The sequence below is a fragment of the Branchiostoma belcheri genome, unplaced genomic scaffold, assembly GCF_001625305.1.
Source record: "Branchiostoma belcheri isolate BF01 breed outbred unplaced genomic scaffold, Haploidv18h27 scaffold171, whole genome shotgun sequence".
Lineage (NCBI taxonomy): Eukaryota > Metazoa > Chordata > Leptocardii > Amphioxiformes > Branchiostomatidae > Branchiostoma > Branchiostoma belcheri.
This window is the reverse complement of record NW_017803169.1, coordinates 532,534-546,261: the sequence shown is the minus strand read 5'-3', so window position 1 is coordinate 546,261 and position 13,728 is coordinate 532,534. Positions and strand designations below refer to the sequence as shown.

Here is a 13,728-nt window from a genome sequence, read left to right as displayed (position 1 = left end):
TATTATGTATATACTAGTATTCTATACGTTTTTCTATAAGTACATGTACCAACAATCCTTTCAAAATGCATAAAAAATTCATAAAGAAATCTGCAATACAAATGTAAAACAATTCTTTCAATATCATACATGTACACTTCTTAGTCAATTTACATTATTCATTTACAAACATTCATTGCTAAGTTGGAAATATCAAAATTGCATCTATAAAGATTAAGTAACTAAAAGATGTGCTGATTACACTTTGACCCTGCCTTTGGACCAAGAGGTTGGGAGTTTGATGCTCACCCAACATGCATACTACTGGAATGGTTGCAGTCTTTAATATAGGATGTTAAGTCGTGGTCCAATGTTCAATATGCTTGTCGAAAAGAGCTAGGAGAATTTTTCCAGTACAATGTACTAGTACCTGTAAATACTGGTTCTTGCAGATACGTACCTGTATGAACACTAGGAGGTTTATGATCCCCAAAAAAGGGGAAATTTCATCTAGATCTTTCGACCAGTCACTCTGGTCTTCTTCAATTGACTGACCCAGTGAGACTTGTCACATGGCTTAGTGTGATGTCAACACTGGGTTAAAGGTATCTGGTAAACGATGTTGGCCCCTGTTGCAGCGTTGACGTAACATTTCAGAGAAGACACATGACAAGTCTCACTGGATCAGTCTATTGTAGAAGACCAGAATGACTGGTCGAAAGCTCTAGGTGAGATTTTCCTTTTTGTGTTAGAAAAAAGTTAGTTTGATCTTTAAACATTAACTACCAACACTTTGATGAACTTTCACGATTGTTGTCAGTCTTATTATGCTCTTGTTAAGACATCAGTGTAGCACTCTTCAAAGTCTTGCACAGGGTGTTCCGCCTCGGGAGGGGGGCAGGCTGGTGTTAACGACTCACTCAGTCGGAACACAAGGTCATCGAAGGTCGGTCGGAGGTCAGGGTCCTCCTGCCAGCACTGCTGCATGATGGTATAGCTGTGGGTGGAAAATAGTAACAGGAACTATTGGTAAAGGTGAAAATCACTTCATGTTCATGGCAGCAAAAGTTCACTGTCTGAAAAAAAATGGACATCGTTTGTGGTGGCAGTAGGTTCAGCAAAAAGAAAGTTGGCAAATTATTTGCTAACAGTAAGTTGGTGGTACAGAATTGACTGTGAAAAACATGAATGTAAAAGTACTGTGAAAAAATTGTGATTTACAGTACTACAAATATACATGTATAGTAAGGGCTACCAAACCAGCAATATCCGAGCAACCCCTCATACAAGGATGTTTAACCAAAGCTTTAAATGAAAATTCACTCAGATTTTAAGACAGCTTCCAGAATTACAAGACCTTTTAGATGATCTAAAATTACCCATGTACAGTACTGCTCAACTAAGGATTACATTATGCTATGTAGTCTGTTCAATACTTTCTTTAGATACAAACTAGCCGACTGCTTCCAACCCATGTCAGGGACTCCGCAGTAGTATAATCAAAACCTGGATAGTAGTAGTAGTAGTAGTAGTAGTAGTAGTAGTAGTAGTAGTAGTACATGTAGTAGTAGTAGTAGTAGTAGTAGTAGCAGTAGTTTCTTTGCAAGACCTCTCTACTATGCCTTCAAGTAGAAAGGCCACACAAAACTAAGAAAAATTTCTTAACTGAACCCTTGGAGCCCCATGGAAAGTGTTAGTTTTGAAGGCTAGACCATACCATAAATTGAAGACATTCCATATTTCTTGACTACTTACATGTGATCTGGGCAGTACTTTGGTTGCTTCAGTCTGCGTCCCCGCTGAAGGTACATGGCCAGGTCAAAGTTGTCCACATCTGGGTATGGTTTCACTCCCCTCATGGCCAGCTCCCACATTAGCACCCCAAAGGACCACTGAAAAAAAAGAAGAACTTTAGGTATTGCACAACAATTGTAGCAGGGTCATGTGGCATAATGGTAGAGTGTTCGTCTCAGAACCCACAGGTCCCGGGTTCGAACCTTGCCATGCCACTGATCTTGTGTCCTTGGGAAAGGCACTTTGCACAACTTTCCTCACTTCACTCAGCTAGGTGAAAATGAGTACTGCCCCAGGGATGAATGACCTTTAAAAATAAGATATAAATAACACGCACAGGAGAAATCTTACCTCACATACTGCAATTGATCATGGGTAGGTGGAAAACAATGTCCAGTCTGATCAAACGGCCAGACTATTTCGACCCCAAAACTGGTTTAACTTCGTTTTCCGCTGAACAAACTGGACATTGTATCAACCCGGTTCATCATCGAGATAGAAAAAATTCTAAACAATAACCCCTAAATCGGACTGGACATTGTTTTCCACCAACACGATTAATCATCTACATAGACAAGATTCTAAACACTAACCACATCACTCTTGGTGGTGTAGGTAGCATCTAACAAACTCTCCAGAGCCATCCACTTGACAGGCAGCCTGGCCTTCTTGTCCCCACAGGTGTAGTAGTCCTTCTCATACAGGTCTCGAGACAGGCCAAAATCTGCCACCTTCACTACCAAGTCTTCACTAACCCTGGAGGAACAATTAAAGATATTGTGAGCAAAATTTATAGGCAATGATCCAAGTGACAGAATAGAATCCATCGACCAAGCAAAGAATTTTAGATTCATTAGTGGGGTCGTGTGGCGCAACAGCAGCGTGCGCGACTCGGAATCAAGAAGTCCCGGGTTCGAGTTCTGACATGCCACCGATCTTGTGCCCTTGGAAAAGGCACTTTACACGACTTTCCCCACTAGACTCAAGTAAAAATGAATATTGTCTGTCCAGTATTCGTTTCTATGTGTGGGACACAACACCAGCAACGGCTGTCACTGTTCCGCGGGTACTGCACTGTTGCAATTTCAATAAATCAAATCAAAACAAATTAGAAATTCCCATAGCAAACCACCTGGTACTGATAGGTGACTGTCAGTGACTGATTAGTTACTGACAGTCACAATACAGTAAGGCAGTTTAACTGTCATGACCGTAATGTAACAGTAATTGACAAGTACTGATAATTATTCTGACTGATGTCTTACTGACTGTCACTGTCATGACATTACTGATATGTTATTACTGGCAATTGCTGAAATGCTACTGTAAACTTCAGAAAACACAGTTCAACTACTGTAAACTACTGACATTTATTACCCCTTATATGTGTACAAGGTATGATATCATGAAGTAAAGCCTACTCACATGCAGTTCCTTGCAGCCAGGTCTCTGTGTACAAACTTCAGGCTGGACAGATATGCCATCCCCTCCCCCACCTGCAGTGCAAATCCTAGGATGTCCTGCACTGTCAGCAACTGGAAACATGGGAAACAATTGGAACATAAATGCAATGGAAGCAAAATATGATTATTGATGATTTTTCGGCAGATGCGTATTACCTGAGGAGGAAGAAAAAGAAGAAATAACAGACCTGCCAAGCACAGTACACTCTTTCACATTCAGATGATCATTTATATATTTTATTCAATGACAAAATATGTATGATAATGTTACAATCATCGTTGTCAGTCATCCTCAGCTTGCTGAGGTAAAGCATCTGCTTTTTCTAGCAGCATGATGATTTTTCTAGTAGCTTGTGCAATAATATTGCTTTGCTAGTCGGCTTGCATATATAGGGATAATGATGTGAATCACTTTGTGGCTACTATGATATAATTGGCATTATGAGACAGGGGTTTGCCAAGCCTCCATCCGGGTGATTTGAAGTGTATAACCAACTACCAGGTACTAATGTTTGGACCATTGCACACCGGGGCATGTCATTAATTTTTTGAAAGATGCACATGTAGTGGGTGTGGGTTTGTGAATGTGCGTGAGGTGTAGCTCTGCCAAAACACTGGACCTCCATTTTAATCCTATCCAAGGGACAATCATCATGTATATTTATGTACACCTAGAGAGTCTTAGCTGAGGAGTTGTGACAGTTGTTTCCTACCTGTTGAGGGTTCCTGATGAAGCTGTGCAGGTCCCCTAGTTTCATGTAGGGCAGGATGACCAGAGGAGCACCTGTAGTGGGCAGACTCACCCCCACCAGGTGGAGGACATGCTTGTGGTTAAAATCCTTCATCATGATGCCTTCTCGTAGGAAGTTCTCTATGTCACTCATGTCACAGTTGCTTCCTGGAAGAAAAAATACAGTATGATATATCAGGTAACAATTACAGATCCTTATAGACAACAAATAAACTAAGATGATAGTCACAACATCCAGTGCAATTTCAGGGTGACAAAACGGGATTTTCAGAGTCATTTTCTGGTCATTCTTTTATGGTAGTACACTAGTACTGTAAGCTGAATCCATCCTATCCCATAGCATACTGATTTCTGTCAGGCTGTGATTTATGGGTGCTGGCAAAAATAAATGAGATGCCTCATGTAGCTTGTTTTGGGGCAATTTCAAATGCTTCAAGTATGAAATGATGACAAAAATGTGCTAAGAAATGACAGCAAATGTCAATATCAGACAGATTTTCTCATCCAGAATATTTCTTGCTCTGCCACTCTGAAATTGCACTGGATGCCTTTAATGATTATTGCAAAAGAGTAGACAGAGATTGCAAGACTCAAAGATTTATTCAATAGAGAGATTGCAACAGTTCTATTTCTACTTACAAAACGTTTGTCAGTTAATGGCAGTAAAAGAAAAAAAATTCATTACTGATGAGAGCAACACAACCAAACATTGTCAACCATATTGTGTATACCTACTGTTGAGAGTCTTGACAGCGACTCTGACTGGCTCCTTCTCTCCTGGATGTTGGTATGTTCCATAGAAAACACTTCCAAAGAAACCTGCATTGAGAGATGATTTAAAAAAAAAGCGTCATACTGGTATTATCAACTACAGCACTATTTTTAGTTACTAGTATATCATGTATTGTAAATCACTTTATATTCACGATAGCAAAATTCTCGGTCTGAGAAAACTGGAGTCCATGTTCACGGAACTACTAGTAGATGTTCACGGTGCCAGCAGGAGCAGCAGGAAGAAAGTCAGCGAATTATTTGTTCACGGTCATGATCACTTTGTGACTGCGAAAAGTACAACGTACAAAATTATAGTGATTTACAGTATTCTGTATTGCAGTATATACATGTACATGTATATAAAGAATCTCAAAGTCAGTTGTTCCATTTTGTATGCAATATGTGAATCTCCTTGTCTTTTACCTTGCACTCATTTAAAAAAAATCTCAGCAGCTGCAGTACCTTTGCCAATGATGTTATGTAGGTGGAGCTTCTGTCTGGGGATCAGTGCTTCCTCCACAGATACAGCCAGGTCAGGATCGTCCACCCTCAGTCTGTCCAGGGTGTCGTTCTCATACACAGACGGGAGGGCCTGGTAGTCTGGGGTGACAGAGATGAGAGGTGTCAGGTTGCTCATGAGTGGTGGAAACAGAACCAGGACTTATGTAAATTACTGTATGTCCTACCTGGGCCGCAATTACGTTCGATACGGATGTTCCAGCCCGTGTGATAACTAGCAGTACGGCCCGGGGGGTTCTTTACGCGTAAGGCCCGGGCGTTCCAAATGTTCCATAGAACAATTCAAACGCGTTTCAGCCTAACCGCGTGCACCGATTTCGAAATTCGAATACAAAATTTGGACATTGGAATTGATGTTGTTGCATTTTTTGGATTAAGGGACACCAAATTTTAGCTCATTTCGCATTGAAAGGCGTGTTTTCTTGGGTAAGTATGACATAAATAAATTAATACATTGTACAACATGGTGTATTCCGCATGACCCTCGGTCCCAGCCCTCCCGCGGATCGGATCTCCCTCCGGCCTTCAGGCAATCCGATGCCCGGTCAGGCTGGTACCTCAGGCGATACGGAATACCCCGTGTTGTATTATATATGCATCAATATCTATTAATAACCATTTGCAGGATATGCTTTGTTGAAGTTCTGTGTGACTGTGTAGTCATGTAAATATTTTACATTTGGGAACGCATCTATAGCAATAGCCGCAACAATGTGAAATGTGCAATGTGAACCAGTCAGAATTGCCCTGAGGAAGGTGACAGACAGTCAACAAAATGTCGGCTGAATAATAGACATGGTTATGTAAAAAGAGTCTCTTTATTCAGATTTGATTTCAGTTTGCAAACTGTAACATGGCTCTGTCCTTGGTGCTGAAAAAGCAATTACTAAACTGTAACTGACTTTACAGTCAATATTGCACACAATTTCAGTGTCTGAGCAGTCCCTGGAAGGCAGAACAAATACAGGTGAGGCCCTTCCAATGGTATTTGTAGGAAAGTGTCCAAATAGGAACAAAAGTTAAAGAATAGATGGCAACATGGCATAAATGACAAACAAAATTAACAAAATCTGATTGAGAGTTAAGACAAAACAAATCAAAGTTGGCACACGTACTGTTGTCTATGGACATCTGCCTGGCCACACTGATAGGGTCTGGTTGTGACTCAGGACTGCTCATGTCCACCATGGCTATCTGTTCATCAGGGACATTCCACCGGCTGTCCCTATTGGTTCTCCTGATGATGGGGTTACCACGGCGCCGCTTCCAGGCAACCAATAGGGCCACGAGTACCAGGATGGACAGACCAATGGCAGCACAGACAAAGATGATAATGGCATCAGGGACCTTCTTGACACTGCGGTGGGCAAACTGTAGTTTCAACTCACCCATAGTAAAATGTAGGTTTCCAACTTTGACCTATAATATAAAAAAAAAATACATTTTTTAAAACAAATTTTGGACAGATAAAAAAAAGACCAACATGTAATTATCACTATACATGTAGTTGAAAATATGTCTGTCATTGATATACATTGTAATTATTGATTTAAGTCAAAACCTCTATTTAGTCAAAAGCTTGTTCGGTCGACTTGCCGCTTTTCAACAAGGTCAAGAGAATTAGGGGGTTACGGATAATAAATAAAAAAATTAGCACTAAAACTTAGTACAACAATAAACAACTAGATAGATAAATAAACAAAATAATAAATCATTCAAGTAAGAGATCACTGTCTAGTGTTGTAATATAATATAAGGTACACCAGTTTTAACATATGTTTGAAAAGTACAATTATTAATAATATCAAATCCAATCAAATTGACCATTACCATCACTACAGCATCTGTAAAGTTGCCAAATTTCTGGTCATCTGGCAAACGACAATGTAGTTCCTGAAACACATGACAAAAAATAAAATCATATACATCAATGTTAGAATGTTAAACAGAAAAAACTGCCATGCTGAAACAACTAGGAGCAAGTAGAAACACGAAATCCCCGGCTCCCGGGAATCGAACCCTAACCGTTAGGCCAAAAGATCTGGACCAGTCAGTTGGTAGCACTTGAAACTTCACTGGTACACTACTCCCCCTTTTCATTTGAAGATTCGTCCTCAAATCTAGAGCACAGTCAGAAACACACATCAAGTAGAAAGAGAACCCTGCAAATGATGCAACTGACTCGTCTGACAGGTCTGGACCTTTTGGCCTAGTGGTTAGGCGTTGGGTTCTTGAGCTGGCGGCCTAGGTTAAATTCCCTGGAGCCAGAGATTTCATGTTTCTACTTACCCCTAGTTGTTTCAGCAGTTTCCACACTGGGAATCGAACCCAGGCCTTGGTGGTCAGAGTGCCAAGTCCTTACCACTAGCAGCTGACTTCTAGTATGTGACTGGCTATACACCAGAACAACATGCCTTAATTGAACTGTTTAAAAGCTTGACTAGACTATAAAGACAAAGACATATCAGTCTACCTGTGAGTTCAGCAATGTTATTCTGCAACTGTGTTGTCCCACCAGCACTGTGAAGTCTTTGATACCATGTACACTGTCAAGGTGGTCACCCTTCAAAAATAGAGAGGAAGTATAAACTTGAGATTGGTTATACTTTCTATAAAATCCTCCTCTAGTTAAACTGAAGACAGTTTGTGCTTTCTTATTATCTAATTGCAATGACAATACTTTTCCTTGAAGCTTTAATGGGGATAATATGTTAGATATCTGGTACTGTACAACTAAAACAACTGTCAACATTCATTGCCTAAAATATCTGAACGACTGCACATCCTTTTTTTGCTTTTAAATGACCATTATAATTCCAATGACAATACTTTTCCTTGAAGCTCTAATGGGGATAATATATTAGATATCTGGTACAGTAACTGTAACTATCAAACAAAACATTCATCTCCTAAAATATCCTCTTTTTCTGCTTTTAAAGATATATGAGAGGTTCACTTTTTCTCACAGTTACATGTACATACCTTGAGCATCAATGTTCTTCCAGATTTTGGATACCTCTTACTGAGGTCAAAACTGAAGAACTCAGGGTCTGGGTAGTAGGTAAAATGTCTCAGGTCTGGAGACGGCTCATCAACCACTCCATCTAACACCAGAGAGAGCTGCACTGTGATTGGCTGTGGAGCTGAAAGTGGGAGGAGCCTGCCAGTGATTTTGGGTGATTGACAGATCATCTGAGTGGACCTGGATGACTCGGAATGGATGCAAGCCTGAAAGGAAAAATTATGTCATATTTCTGAAACATTTTATGCAAAAGTTAATGTCAACCCTACATTCAACGATATGGACCATATGTATTACTGTAATTCACAATATTTTCACAGTACTTTTGTGTTGAACTTCACAGTTTTCGCGGTCACTTCTGTACTGCGAACTTATCATTACTGTGAACAAATAATTTGCCGACTTTCTTTTTTCTACACCTGCCGCCACAGTGAGCATAAAGTTCCGCAAACATGTAAATTCATGTAATTTCTCAGAACGTGAATTTTTGCTGCCTCGAACGTAAAGTGAATTACAGTATAATATTATATCCCTTTGTGTATAAATCTGCAATATCATGTATTAATTTTTAGTACTTCAAACATAGCGTACTGTTCTAATGCTTAAATGTGTATATACATAATGATTCATAATTAAAACCATTACTGGATAAAGTATTTTGAGTTTCTTATTCTGTGCCTACCTTGCGGAATGAGATCACTTCATTGCCCTGTAGAAAACTGATGTTCATCATAGGCTGAGCCACACTGTGTAGGTTCACACCTGTCACATTGAGTTCAGTACCTCCACTGTAAAGAGAAACATTTCATGTTCATCTTTCAAACAGAAATAGAAACAGAAAGTTTTTTTTCTGTCAATAAGACTGCTGTTCACATATAGTTACACACATATACATGTGAAGAAAGGATTCAAAGTGGTAACATCTGTGTCCATAATATCACCAGGGTCCATAATATTGCCACCTTGAGAAAAGATATTTTTACTGCAACATACCCTAGGTATGTACATTTGAGGTGTGCAGGAGTGCATACCAAAAGTATGTTGCAGTAAAAATATCTTAAAGCACACTATTTCTCAAGGTGGCAAAATAATGGACCCTGGTGATATTATGGACACGGATGTTAAATTATCAACATGTATTAACAAAATTCTGATAGAACTGCATTATGTAACTTCAGGATGATATAAAAGTCACATTTCTGGTCATTTCTTTACAATTTAACCCTAAACAGTACACCTGGGGTCCGCGCGGACCCCAGCACTATATATTCTGTAATATCTTTTTTGTTTCTAAAGATTTTTTTCTGAAATTTTAGGTAATTGTTACCCACAAAGTTGTCTCTCAATACAGTGCAGAAAACTCCGTTTCTACCATTTATAAAAAAATTATATCTGATTTTCTTTTGGGGTCCGCGCGGACCCCAGCCGGCTTTCGATCATAATGGATACACTGGCGTTCTTATACATTACCTTATTTCCGTTTTTATATGTTTTTATGCACTCATCGTATGTCTACCAAGTTTTCAGAGAATGGTGTAGTAATAGAATTAAATTTTAATAACTTTGGTGTCATTATGACGTCATATGACGTCAGAGCTAATAATATAGTCCGCCATATTGGATTTTGACCACTGACGTCATCAAATTAGCATATTCTATGCATATTAAATGATTTAACTTATATTTAATTATGTAAGATGTAATTAATGTTGGAAAAGAAGTGTAATTTAATATAAAACTCAGAAAATTTTTATGTTTAAACCAAAATTACTTCTGTTTTCAAAAAAAAAATGCCTGCTAGAAACCCGTTGCCATGGCAACACAAAAACATCAACTTACTAGTATTAAACTAATATGAACTTTTTTCCAGAGACATTTTAGGAAAGGTCTCCAAATTTGATACTTCTAGCGCAAGCCGTTTAGCCGCTATCTGAGATCAAAGTTGGGCCTCAAAAGCCCCTTCAGTCTGAAATGGGTTTAAAATCGGGTATTTCTTCTTGTCTTCTTTTCTTCACCAAAAAATAGAAAAAGTTCAAAATGTATGATTTTTGTATGTAATGTGGACACAGAGGTTCCCACATCAGTTTTCAAAACAATTGAGCTGGTAGCATGTTGCTAATTTCTAAAAATAAGCAAAAAACTGCTCTGGGGTCCGCGCGGACCCCAGGTGTACAGATTAATCAGTCCGGGAAGGTGTTCTGTTGAGGGTTAAATAAAATAAAATTATCGTCTTTGCATACATTAATTGGTGATTTTTTGCGCTAAATGGATTATTTTTTCGGATTTTGTTGAAAAAGTCGAAAATTCACGGAATTTCGGACCGCTATATTTTAGCCAATCACCGAGCAAACCTGGCTACACATATTACGCAAGATTATTTTATATTTTTCGACGACTAGGAATAAGATGAAAAATATCTGCTTTAGGGATTTTTTAAATTTCTGACTTTAAGTGTAGTTTTTGTCGACAAATAGGTGAAAAAATTGAATTTTTGTCTTTTTTCGCACTCAATTACCCATAATTCAAAATCGAGAGCATTTTTCAAAAATCCCTAAAGCACGATTTTCGGGACAACCGTGACAGTCATTTTGATCCGTAAATTGGGTATGTTTGACTCTCCATGCTTCCAGGTTTGAACGAGTTTTGCAGACATGTCATATATCCCAAAAGTGTGCATTGTGTTATTCATAAAGGCATCATTACAGTATTCAAGGTCACCCAAGGATACGACAGTAGCTTCGCTACATGTTACATGTCCACAAAAAAATGATAGCAGACATGTACTGTCCTGGAAACTGTTTGTCTCTATAGAAAAGTGTTGTTTTTTTTATCTGTTGCGAGGCACTCAGGCAGAAGGGCTTGTTTTGCCGCTTTATTGCAAATGACCGCAGGTGACCCCGAAATAGAACGCGGGTTCGATTCGAATTGCCCAGATCAAACACGATCGAACAGAGTTCGGGTTCTATGAAATGTGGGAACCTTTCAGCCCAGATTTTACCACCGTGTGAGGAAGACTGAGTGCATGATTCAGTCGAAAATTCCGGTGAGTCAAACTTTGATTTGGAGAACAGTTTAACTTCTTCATAATGTAATTTACCAACTCATGCTGAAGTTTGATTTTCATTAAGCTTTTATTGATATTAACGTGCATATGATTGAGATCGTCAGCCACAAAGAAGAGGAAACAACGGAATTTTTACATCGTTTAAACTACGCAACAGACTTTTGGAAGTGACTGTCCAAAACCTTTATTCATTATCGATCCAGGTATTCAGACGTCTTCGTCAATATTTGTTATTTGAACAGTTCAGTTTATCAGGAGAGCTGTGGTGCCAGGCAAACATTCAGTCAAGCATCGACAACCGACGTTCGAAGTCCACAAACGTCTACGCTGGGTCGCTTACACCAAAAATTGTTATTAAATTATCGCACTGATTTTTGCTGGAAATGTTCATATTCAGGAAGGACATCAATTAAAATATCCGTATAGTATCTGGCCCGGTATATGTTATACTACAATTCCCACCAATTAACTCAAGTTTCTTTGTGTTACTTGACCACAACTGGTTACCAATATAAGATAAATCGCTGTATTGGAATTCTACAATACAACACAGCACAATACAACACAACACAACACAACACAAGGTAACTAAAAGGGCTTACCCATTCACGTCCCCACAAGGACATCTTGCTTGACTTATACCCTTCTCACGAAAGCTTCGCGTCTTTAGTCTCGACAGAGTTACAGCAGATTTTACGGTCTTGGTCGGGTGCGTAACGGAGGGGTGAAGTCTCCACCTACCTGTCCACCAATTTATCGATTAATCGATAACCTTCACATGACGTAATCTGGACTGTTCCATTCACCACCACTTTGTCATGTTATTCATAACGATGAGTTAAAATGCCTTCATGATTTTTTCGGTCATTTTTCAATAGTTTGAAACCAATCACGAAAATTGGTAGATTGACTTTGATTCGTCTTTCAAAAAAATTGTGGAACAAATATGTGTATCATATGTATCATTTGATTGCTGTAATTGTTGGGATTTGTATTGATTATTATGTGATACCCTGCATAAGAAAATTGTGGAACAAATATGTGCATCATATGTATTATTTGATTGTTGTTATTGTTGGGATTTGTATTTATTATTATGAGATACCCTGCATCAATTCAGCCGTATAAAGGCTGCGACTGCACGGGTACTGTTTGGACAATAAAAAAAACATTTATTATCCTCTACGCCAATTTTTGGGCGGCATGAGAGTTCAGCATACGCCATACCTCATTAAAGCTCAAGATGATTGCAGCGGTTGTCCCGAGAATCATGTGAAAAACAAGATAACTTGTTGACACCTTGTCTATCAGGGGCGTTACTATCGGACCATCTTTTACTACAAAATTCTCCTAGCACAAATATCATGTACAAAATTGTAAAACCTGAAAAATTAAGTTTCCTAGTGAATTCCTAGTGAAAACTGTATCTATACGTGACAAATGAATCTCTTCAACTGAAAAATTAAGATATTGCCATACTTTATTATTCTGTTTGAAGAACTTTGAATCCCCAAAGCGTCGCAGAGACCACGTAACTTCCCATCATTTAGCGAAAGAGCTCGGTGTGGGATGGTGGCGGCGTTCTAGTTCCTTCTTAAACATATAATATGTGTGATAAAAATGACACCAAAAAGTTAGTCTAAACAGGTATAGCGCTAACTTGACATCAATTATTTAGCTTAAACAGTAAAAGAGGAAACACACGCTACAATGATACTAATTGAAATGTTTTTTCCAATTTAAGCATCAAAATGACAACTTGTGACGGTTAAAAACGACATGTACGATTTTGAAGTAAACAGAGAAATACTAGAACAACAAAGGATGTGCTTTCCTACTGACTTTTACAATTTCTTCTTTTCATCTTGTCTTTCACTAAAATGACTTGGTGGCTTTTTATATTTGTTTCTCCTATGTCTGACAACACGACAACGTTGATGTCGATAGGCAGCACATATGTACATTATTATTACTAAGAAAAAGACCCTCTTACATGTGTCTCCAAAACTTTCTCTCATCATATAAAATGGTTACAATACTAGCAAAAAAAAATAGAAAAAGAAATACAGCGAATATAATTGATGTAGATCCACAATCATTTTTAAGAAATATAATCATTATTAAAATGATATTTTTACACTTGTCAATACTTTGCTCTGCTACTAGATTGTCATTTAGGACGAAGCAATCATTCTGATAAACCTGTGTGGATTATTAACTCTAACATCAGAAACAGTATATGATTGTTACATTATAAGCAATGAGAGGATTATACAAAATCTTAAGTTCATCTTTACGAGAATTATAAGACCTCAAACAACAACCTTAGCCTGAACACACTAAAGTTACTATTTGAATTTAG

General features: G+C 38.4%; 1 protein-coding gene across 1 annotated transcript; it reads right to left on the bottom strand.

The window, feature by feature from the left end:
- Positions 1-793: 793 nt before the first annotated feature.
- On the bottom strand, positions 794-9,095 carry LOC109466911 (hepatocyte growth factor receptor-like; the record flags this gene model as incomplete). Its single annotated transcript, XM_019764778.1, has 12 exons — positions 794-976; positions 1,735-1,871; positions 2,367-2,529; positions 3,199-3,308; positions 3,950-4,134; positions 4,723-4,806; positions 5,224-5,361; positions 6,396-6,699; positions 7,111-7,173; positions 7,754-7,843; positions 8,263-8,508; positions 8,985-9,095. Coding segments are annotated over 12 exons (1,803 nt in total), but the record flags the coding sequence as incomplete, so codon positions are not given.
- Between the last annotated feature and the right edge of the window lie 4,633 nt (positions 9,096-13,728).